The sequence below is a fragment of the Anoplophora glabripennis genome, unplaced genomic scaffold (assembly GCF_000390285.2).
Source record: "Anoplophora glabripennis isolate ALB-LARVAE unplaced genomic scaffold, Agla_2.0 scaffold636, whole genome shotgun sequence".
Classification (NCBI taxonomy): Eukaryota; Metazoa; Arthropoda; class Insecta; order Coleoptera; family Cerambycidae; genus Anoplophora; species Anoplophora glabripennis.
The window spans coordinates 1-10087 of record NW_019416715.1 but is presented as its reverse complement, the minus strand read 5'-3'; the positions used below and the strand labels follow the sequence as shown (position 1 = coordinate 10087).

The following is a 10087-nucleotide window of genomic DNA, read 5'->3' as shown; positions in this document are numbered from 1 at the left end:
AAGTGTAATGTAAATAATAAATGTAAAAAATTAGATAAAAATATGGACCCTGTGTAGACCCAGTATTTTAGGTTTCTGTTATTTATTGTTTAACGAGTAAAAATCTTTCCCGGTGCAGAATTAACTTATATTTTATACTTAAAATATATCAATTTTCTTCTAAAACATATATGTAAATTTAAATGTAGGTTGTGATAGATTTTAAAAAAACATGTTCTGTATATTTCGATATTTACATGTATATATGTATGAAATTGTTGCAATAAAGTGTGATAAAAGAATTTTATTAGCACTGTGTATATATCTTTTGTGTTAATTTAGGACATTTAAACAACCAGAACAAAAATGTCTTTATAACAGAAAAAATTTTCATAATAAAAAATTAGACTTTTAATAGAAATTTTATAAAACATTGGTTAAGAATGGTGATGTGACTGAAAAGGGGTTGTATTTAAATCTTGTGTGGTGTTCAATACGAGCTTTATTTTGTCGATAGCAATTTCAGTGTTAGGCGTCAGATATACTATTTGTTTCACACATCTGTAATATCGTGTTTAATATTTTTTACCTATGACCACTACTGTAAATACTTAAAAATACACCGTCTGCGATCAATGTAAGATTCCTATTACGTACGGTAAAAAAATCGCACAGTTTTCCTAGTAAGGGTCAAGTCAATACAATACTGTTTGTATTGAACGTTGCTAGGCGGTTGCTAGGAAAACTGTACGATTTTTTTACCGTACGTAATAGGAATGTTACATTGATCGCAGACAGTGTGTAAAGTTATTAACGATATTTGTTCTTCTTTAATGTTTAAGTGAGTAATCGTTAATCCTATGATATGTATTAACAAGTTTCCTCAAAATGCCTAAAGGTACTGCTATCAGTACAGACCTAAGGCAAAGAGTATTAAATGCGTTTAATAAAGGGGAGAATCAGGCAGACATTGCACGTCGGTTTGAAGTGGTCAGATACACAGTTTCGAGGATATTGTCCAAGTTTCAAGAAAAAGGACATTTAAAAAACATCAGTAAATGATGACAGATTGATTAAACCCATTTGTCGCGTGGATCCATGGAAGTCAGGTCCCAGAATTATGGCAGATATTGGAAATTTAAATATCTGTGAGCGCACAGTTTGTAGAAGGTTAGTCGAGGGTAAGCTTTTTTAGTAGAAGGCCAACCAGAAAACTTTTAATTTCTGCAAGGAACAGAGCTGCCAGGGTAGAGTTTGCCAGAGCCTTTTGACTTGGACTGAAAATAACTGCAAAAAAAGTATTATTTAGCGATGAAACACGTTACAATATTTTCAATTCTGATGGTATGCCTCGCGTAAGAAGACTCGTAAATCAGAGATTCAATCCTGCTTATGCAATACCAACAGTTAAGCATGGCGGTGGATGTTTTTCCTTAAACGGAAACGTTGAGATGGAATTATGGATCGTTTTGTGAAATATCCTTCAGAACGTTATACAGAGTGGGAAATGCCTCCGAGATTCATATTTCAGCAGGACAATGATCCTAAGCATACCTCGTAGCTTGTGAAAGATTGGCTTCATGGCAATAATGTACAAGTTTTGTATTGGCCATTACAATCATCCGACTTAAATCCCATTGAGAATTTATGGGAAGTAGAAAGGAGAATAAGGACACAAACGTTCAGAAACAAAGAAGCTTTACGGAATAAAATAATTGAAATTTGGCAAAGTATAGTAGAAAACGTTATCCAAAAGTTGATCTTGTCCATGCCCAGGTGTGCAAAAGTTATTTGCAAATAATGGGTATGCAATCAACTATTAATAAAGCTTTTTGGTATTATTTAATTATTGTTTATTAAATGTTGCTTTACTTTTGTCCTATTACTTTATAACCCAGTACCTAATGTCATTGACGTATAATTTTTTCTGTTTATTATGGGCGACAATTTACATTACAATTACATTTAAGATTTACGAACCATTCGGATAAAAGTTTATTTCTTGTCATCTCTTGATTTTAAATTGATAAAAAAATGAAAAATGCAAAATTGGCAGTTTGCTGCTTTACTTTTGTCCAATAGTGTATGTCAATAACATACACTATTGTGTATGTTATTGTGTACTGTTACCAATATAGACGAATGGTCCACCCCTAAAAAGATGCTTAGAAAATCAAGGTCACCGACCACGAGGAGACGCCAGGATGAAACCTTTTGTAATCGATGCATCGAGTTATTGCGAACAAAAAACCTAAGTAACATCTTTGTGTCCAAGTGGCAGGTAATTTATTATTAACAAAAAAGTAGCAAAATAAAAATATTGCAAAAAAACGCTCTGCAAAGAATTTTCGAAGGTAAAAATAAACACTTTGGTTCTTGACATTTTTTCGTAGAATGCTTCCTTTTCAAGCTAGGGGCGATTTAAGGTCGAAAAATGACTAAAAGTTGCCAACTTTAAAAATTCATATCTCAGCTCCTACCAAAGCTTTCGGAACGTTCAAAAGCGCAAAATGATCCTCGAGACTTATACTTTAATGTAGTATTTTTTTTAAACCAGCCCCTTTTTTTTAACCCGTTAAATTTGCAGCTGAATTTCGGCCGCTAGTGCCCACGCGCCACCCCTACGTATCGCTATATATAGATATAGCGCTGTCGTGCATATAATCGAATAAACGCTATTCATTCATTACTTGTTACAATTTTTACTATTTAGTATTTCTAACACTCATACATATTTTCAAATTCATCAAATATTGTATATCATATAATTATTTATAAGATTTAATAATATGAATATGATATTTAAATGAAAAATAAATTAATTAAACATTACAAAAAATGCATATATCAAAGGTATTTATTAATACAAAAAAATATATTTACATTTAAATATAAACTTAACTATTTAATAAAAAATCAATTTTCAGTCTCCGAATCAGTATCATCAGTTTGTATTTCTGCATTTTGACATTTTATAGAGCAATTGCAAAGATCGCAACATTTGAAGCCTTGTGATAAGCAAGAACAAATGTCTTCATCGCTGCAGGGTAACTTTCCACTGCAGGAACATATGAATTTTTCTAACATTTCCATGGCCGTAATATTTGTAACGTAATACATATTATTTTCCATTTAAATATGATATTCATATTATTAATCTTATAAATAATTATATGATATACAATATTTGATGAATTTAAAAATATGTATGAGTGTTAGAAATACTAAATAGTAAAAATTGTAACAAGTAATGAATGAATAGCATTTATTCGATTATATGCACGACAGTGCTATATCTATATATAGCGATACGTAGGGGTGGCGCGTGGACACTAGCGGCGAAATTCAGCTGCAAATTTAACGGTTTAAAAAAAAAGGGGCGGGTTTAAAAAAATACTACATTAAAGTATAAGTCTCGAGGATCATTTTGCGCTTTTGAACGTTCTGAAAGCTTTGGTAGGAGCTGAGATATGAATTTTGAAAGTTGGCAACTTTTAGCCATTTTTCGACCTTAAATCCCCCTAGCTCAAAAAGGAAGCGTTCTACGAAAAAATGTCAAGAAACAGTGTTTATTTTTGCCCAATTTACCTTTGAAAATTTTTTGCAGAGCGTTTTTTTGCAATATTTTTATTTTGCTACTTTTTTGTTAATAATAAATTACCTGCCACTTGGACACAAAGATGTTACTTAGGTTTTTTGTTCGCAATAACTCAATGCATCGATTACAAAAGGTTTCATCCTGGCCTCTCCTCATGGTCAGTGACCTTGATTTTCTATGCATCTTTTTAGGGGTGGACGGTTCGTCTAATACACAAAACAAGAATCAATTCGCGAGACAAGATACAACACGCGAAATTTGACAATTCCCGTTACTTTTTGAGCAAACCTCATGCCTTATATTTTATATGCTTATTTTTTGTTTGTTTTAGTAATGACTTACTAAATAATTTGAATTATTTTACTTTGAAGTTGAAGCAATTGTAAATTAGAATATCTCTGAGATACTGTTCGCCACTGTAATGATAATGGCCATGCCAAGAGATCTCAGCTAATCTCAGTTGTTCTGAATACTGATTGGTTAAGTAGGTAAGCTTTTTTTTGCAAGACACTGGATATCTAAAAATTACAAGTAAATCAGTCGCCGAAAAAAGAATTACATTGGCATCTCGTGCAAACATACAGAGTGTATGAGTGGGGGTCATATTTATACAGAGACTTCCTTTGACCATTAGAAACACATAGCAATAGTTTATTTGTTCAAATTCGTCATAAATTTTTTTTAACCTTTTTCTTCGAAGCTCGCGTAATCTCTTAAATGTGTAACCTGCCACTTTTAACTATGTGGACCTCGGAATAGAGTTCGTTTGGAATTTAATAACGATGAAAAATATTCAAATTCGCAGATAAATGTAGTTTTCTAATGCGGAACAACTTCTTCACCGTTGACCCACACTAATCATGCTAGGTCTGTTCCAACAAGTCAGGGATTGGTTCCGAACCGTTCGAAATGTTTGGCCAGCTAAGTTCTAAATGTGTCTTCAGTGAATATATCGCAAGAATTAGTTGGATGCACATTTCTGATGGTTCGGAACCAATCCCTGACTCTTGTTGGAACAGACCTTTAATCTTCCTTCACATGCACTGTAGGTTGCCTACAATTCATGTATTTGTAATACATGAATATTACAGTATTACAGTGGCGGCATACACAAGAATTAGAGTGCATTTTAAAAAACTAATTATAACTCAACTATTTGATTAACAAAAAAAATTCTGATTCGTATTTAGAGCAACACGTACTATTACTCCTAAAAAAAACTGACTCCCACTTAAAGTTACAGCCTGTCCTGTATAATGGTTAAAATTATAGCAATTATTGTCATTATTTCCGTAGAATATGGAGTATATTTTTGAGAATTTTCACCTTTGGATTACCTGTACGGATTCTATATAATTTACTTACTGTATAAAATGAGGTAAACTTTATTGGATTTTATAAACAGACACAAAGGGAATAAATAACTAAAACGTAATAGTTAAAAACGGTAAGTAGAAATGGTAGTACTAAAATTAGCTTTAAAAAGATAAGTTTTAAAAACAGTTTTGTTTATTGTCATCTCCTAATGTCACTGTATTTTCTTCCTTCAAGTTTACGATTTCACTTAACAGTTCTCTGTTATTTTCTTGAAGCTTGTGAATTGTAGCTTTGTATATTTCTTCATTATCCTTGTATTGCCTCAATAATTTTAAAACAACTTCATCTTTTGAGTTGGGTATATCTAAAATGGAATTGGGGTAAATGATGATATGTATTCAAGTTTAGCAAATAAATAAATAGAGAAAGAAAAATAGTAATACAAACCTTTGCAACAAAGGGATCAATGGTTATTTTAATTAAACTTAATATTTTTGTCTATCCAAAAATCTCGGACGTAAAGATTCGAAAAATCAATATTTTCATTATCAAAATTTGTTAAGGGAACTTCTTTTTCTCTTAATGCCTATTTGGAACCAACAAGTATCTAAGTTGACAGCGTAACTTGACACACATTTTTCAGCGTTTAATAAAATAATTCGGGTCTTTTTTTAATTTTCTTTTAACAATATTATTTTCTTTATTAAACATCATATGACATCTCTAACTATTCAAGCAAATAAAACAAACAAATTTAAATTATTAAACCTAACCAGAAAAGATGATTACAAGTTTTGACAACGAAAAAAAGATTTCTCAAAACGTTATTAATAAGTATAAATGAAGTGTGATATATGGTGATATGTATACAATTATGTCATGTTTTAGTTGAATTATAATTGCCATGCAAACATGTCGATATTTATACGACATATTTTAGAATAATGTTTGGTTTTATTGTTATTTTTACTTCTCAGTAACACAAAATTTAATGTATATGTATATACATAAACATAATTACATATGTACATATTTACTATCAAGTAATCGGAAAATATCAGTAATAACATATCTCTTTAAGCCCGTGTTTTAATTAGTTCGGATTAAAGAGTCTATACTGTATATATTGAATTGTCATCATTAGTATATAGGACAAGGCGGTCCATCTAATTATTGACATTGACTAGTTTTAGGGGAAGTTAGACTGTTCACAGCCAGGGGGCAGCACGATCAACGTCGTCAGACCAAAGAACGCATAGCTTAAAAGGAAGTAACTTGTTGTTTAAACTGTTATAATAGGGTAATAAACATATTATATTTAATAAAGCATAATAAATATGTAATTGGCTAAATCTGAGGTCGTTGATTGCAATGCACTATTTGTGGGCAAATGCCAACAGTTACTTTGACTTGTGGAGTAGGTTGTAATATTAATGTCTTAAAAATTACAAATATACAGGGTGTTCAATACACAAAAACACATGTATGGTTTGCAACATTCAGTAGTGTTTTACGAAATGTGAGATTGAGATAATTTCCTATATAAAGGCAAACAAGGTAACGAAGCAGAATGTTATATAAATACCTAACATAACAGAAATTTTAAATAAATTTTGAATTATAAACTAAATAGTTTATAATTCAAACGAAGATATAACTATTTTCAATAAATTTGATTACATTTTTTCTGACAAGTAAAACCTACCTTTACATAATATCAAAATTAATACTCACTCATATCTTTTCCCAACATTTCCTTTAAATGGCCATTCTCTTTAATTAATTTCTTTATTTGATGATGAAGCTCATTTTGTTTAGATTTGTAATATCTCTTGGTTTTTTCCAATTCTTCTTTTAATGCAATCTCTCTTTTAATGACCTCTGTGTGATCATTTGTCAATTTAATGATTTTATTTTGTAAACTAGAATTTACATCTTTATGTTTAGTCAGTTTTAACTTGTAATCATCGATGGCTTTCTAAAACACAAAATTTCTTAAATTCTGATATTTCTTGTGCAAAATAGAACTGGTAAGATTTATTACAAAAATGTGTACAAATTCAGTATTAAAAAAGATATTTTTAGGTAGGTACTAGAGTTACGTTATTTTTTTATATCTATATTTTTTCCACTAAAAACAAAATACTATGTGCAGATTGCCATTAAATCAATCATACAGAATCAGTTGACTTACATTTGCTGAAAATTTGCAATTGCCTACCTATACAGTTAGGGTGATTCGTTAACAATGGGGAAGTCGAAAGCTGAAGATACTACACGTGAAATGGTGACCATTGGCGCAAACATGCCTTATCCGAAAGCTGATAGTTTCGGAAATACAGGGTGTTGAAAGTTAAAATTTTAAATCGTTTTTTTACTATTATTCTGAAAATATGTAGGTTAGGAACTTGAAAATTTGTGAGACTATATTTTTTTAGGCAACGGATAAGATGTGTGTTGTAATTTCGCCACTTACGACCAATTTTACCGAAAATTTAGTTAATAACTTTTTACCCTGTATATTTAATATGAAACTTGATTCAAAACTTGAAAGAGCTGTCATTTTTCCATTAATTTTGTACTCTTGTTTTATTTCGTTATCTCGATCCGTTTTCAAGAAAATTCAATTTAACGAACACTATGTTTTGATAATATGAGAAATTAAAAGCGAAACAAACCAAGTGTTTCTTCGTGTTGTTACAACAATTAACAATAAAACAAATGAAATTTGTAATAATGATTTAAAGTCAGTGTTCGAAGAATTCACCGTTGACACTGATACACTTTACACAACGTTTTCTGAGAGATCTTCGAGTTTGAAAGAACATATTGGGATTGCGTCTGACTTCGTTGGCAGTGATTTGTATTCTTTGCCACAACTCTTCGCACGAGCCAATAGATTATTCGTAAACTATATCTTTCATTCGAGACCAAATAGAAAAATCAAGAGAATTGAAGCCCGGACTTCTGAATGGCCAAGCAAAAATGCTTACATGGCCAATCCAGCGATTTGGGAAAACTGCATCTAAATATGCACGCACTGGCCAAGAAAAATGCGGTGGAGCGCCGTCGTACATGAACCACGTCTTTGCTTAAATATAGCCTTCAAGCCATGGAAGCATTTTTACTTGGCCACCCAGAAGTCCGGACTTCAATCCTCTTCATTTTTCTATTTGGAAGAATCTATTAGTTCGTGTGAAGAGTTGTGACAAAGAATACAAATCGCTGCCAACGAAATCAAACGCAATCCCAATATGTTGTTTCAAACTCGAAGATCTCTCAGAAAACGTTGTGTAAAGTGTGTAAATGTCAACGGTGGATTCTTCGAACACTGACTTTAAATCATTATTACGAATTTCATTTGTTTTATTGTTAATTATTGTAATAACACGAAGAAACTCTTGGTTTGTTTCGCTTTTCATTTCTCGTATTATCAAAACATAGTGTTCGTTAAATCGATTTTTCTCGAAAACGGATCGAGATACTGAAATGAAACAAGAATACACAATTAATGGAAAATGATTGCTCTTTCAGGTTTTGAATCAAGTTTCATGTTAGATACACAGGGTAAAAAGTTATTACCTAAATTTTCGGTAAAATTGGTCGTAAGTGACGCCCTCTATGAGCAGTGCTGAAATTACAACATGCAACTTATTCGTCGCCTAAAAAATATAGTCTCACATATTTTCAAGTTCCTAACCTACATATTTTCAGAATAATCGCAAAAAAACTATTTAAAATTTTAACATTCACCACCCTGTATTTCCGAAACTATCAACTTTCGGATAAGGCATGTTTACACCAATAGTCATCATTTCACGTGTAGTATCTTCAGCTTTCGATTTTCCCATTGTTAAATCACCCTGTATAAGTTTTAAACTAAAATGTTCACATTTTTATTTTTTTCAAAATATACTCACATATAATTCAGTACTCTTTGATTCCTTATATTTACTGTTAATATTTACATTTTTCATTTGAGCAAGGGTTTTCCGATGAATTTGCACAAGTGATCTAGCATTACTTACAACTTCATTAAAAATCTTAGTTAATGATTGTGATAAATCTACAGAAGGAAGACCAATGGAGTCAAATTCCTAAAACTTCCCTCTTACAAAAAAAGAATAAATTAATCATCATATTACCTTAACTAAAACTGTTAAATTGTCTTCATGATAGTTTGCTCCATTAGATTTAATTGGAGAATATTTATTTTCAATTTCTGTTAAAGCTCTTTCTACTTCTTCTGTTGATAACAGATTTTCATTTAAAGTCATCTACAAATGTATAAGTTAAATCAGCATTATTAATTTTTGATTTATGTAATATACTTTTAACAATTTAGAACATTCAAACTAAATAAAAAATATGTTTCTTCTTCTGTTTTTTTATACCACAGACCATGACAATTCAGAACATTATAAATTATGACAAATGATATTCTATGGTAATCATTGACTTCTTATAAAGAATGGATTGTAGACAAAGAGTCGCCGACGCCATTATTCCATGGCTACGCCATTATTCCATGGCTAGAAATTGGCCTCAATGATTCGGGATCGAGGGGGATTATCCCTCTTTATCCTGCCTCATCTCGTGTAGGCCTGGACAGCCTTCGTAGGTGGGCCCCATCCGTCGTCTACCCCGACCGCAAATGCGGCCGGTGTAGGCGCTTTGTGGGACCTCCTTTTGTCCTGGCTGGGCCCCGCCGGCTAGGGCCCTTTCTTCTGGCGCTCTTCTTGCTTCGCCGGCTCGTCTGTGTAAACCCCGGGGGTAGTGTCATGTTTATGTGTGGTATGGTTGGGTAGGGTAGTGCGGCTATGCAGCCTGGGATGCGCTTTGCTAAGGTGGCCCTTAGCCCAGCGCGGGAGGGGAGGGTTAAGGAGGATATGGGGGGTGTGTGTGTGTGTGTGTCGTTGTCTTCGTTTCTTGATCCTGGCTGTCTCTGAAACAGAAAAGGTTAGCGGGCAGGGGGGGGGGTCGTTGGGGTAGTCACCCAGGGTCGAAAAGTTGGTGTCTAGGCCTTTTGTGTTTGTCGGTCACGTCGGGTACGTAGTCAACGGCTTGCCTGAGGAGGGGATTATCATGTCTAGCGTCTACGTCAAACCGTTTCTCCGCGTTATGTCTTATTGTCTGTTTAGCGTTTGTGTATTGTAAGTCTCGTAATATGTCAGTGTTTCTTACGTACCAGGG

General features: G+C 32.6%; 1 protein-coding gene across 1 annotated transcript; it reads right to left on the bottom strand.

Annotated features, from left to right (window-relative positions):
* Positions 1-4877: 4877 nt before the first annotated feature.
* On the bottom strand, positions 4878-9306 carry LOC108912532 (myosin-11-like). Its single transcript, XM_018717777.2, has 5 exons — positions 9226-9306; positions 9040-9171; positions 8815-8991; positions 6629-6872; positions 4878-5258 (listed from the first exon to the last, which is right to left on the bottom strand). The coding sequence occupies exons 2-5, from the start codon at positions 9169-9171 to the stop codon at positions 5071-5073; spliced, it is 741 nt and encodes a 246-aa protein (XP_018573293.1). The 5' UTR covers positions 9226-9306; the 3' UTR covers positions 4878-5070.
* Positions 9307-10087: the final 781 nt, after the last annotated feature.

Bases quoted from the DNA above. Each gene is read 5' to 3' on its own strand.
- LOC108912532 (XM_018717777.2), bottom strand. From the start codon at position 9,171: ATGACTTTAAATGAAAATCTGTTATCAACAGAAGAAGTAGAAAGAGCT. The intron at 6,873-8,814 runs GTGAGTATATTT...TTTGTGTTTTAG, and splicing joins CAAAGAGTACTGAATTATAT to AAAGCCATCGATGATTACAA. The intron at 5,259-6,628 runs GTGAGTATTAAT...ATTCCATTTTAG, and splicing joins AATGTTGGGAAAAGATATGA to ATATACCCAACTCAAAAGAT.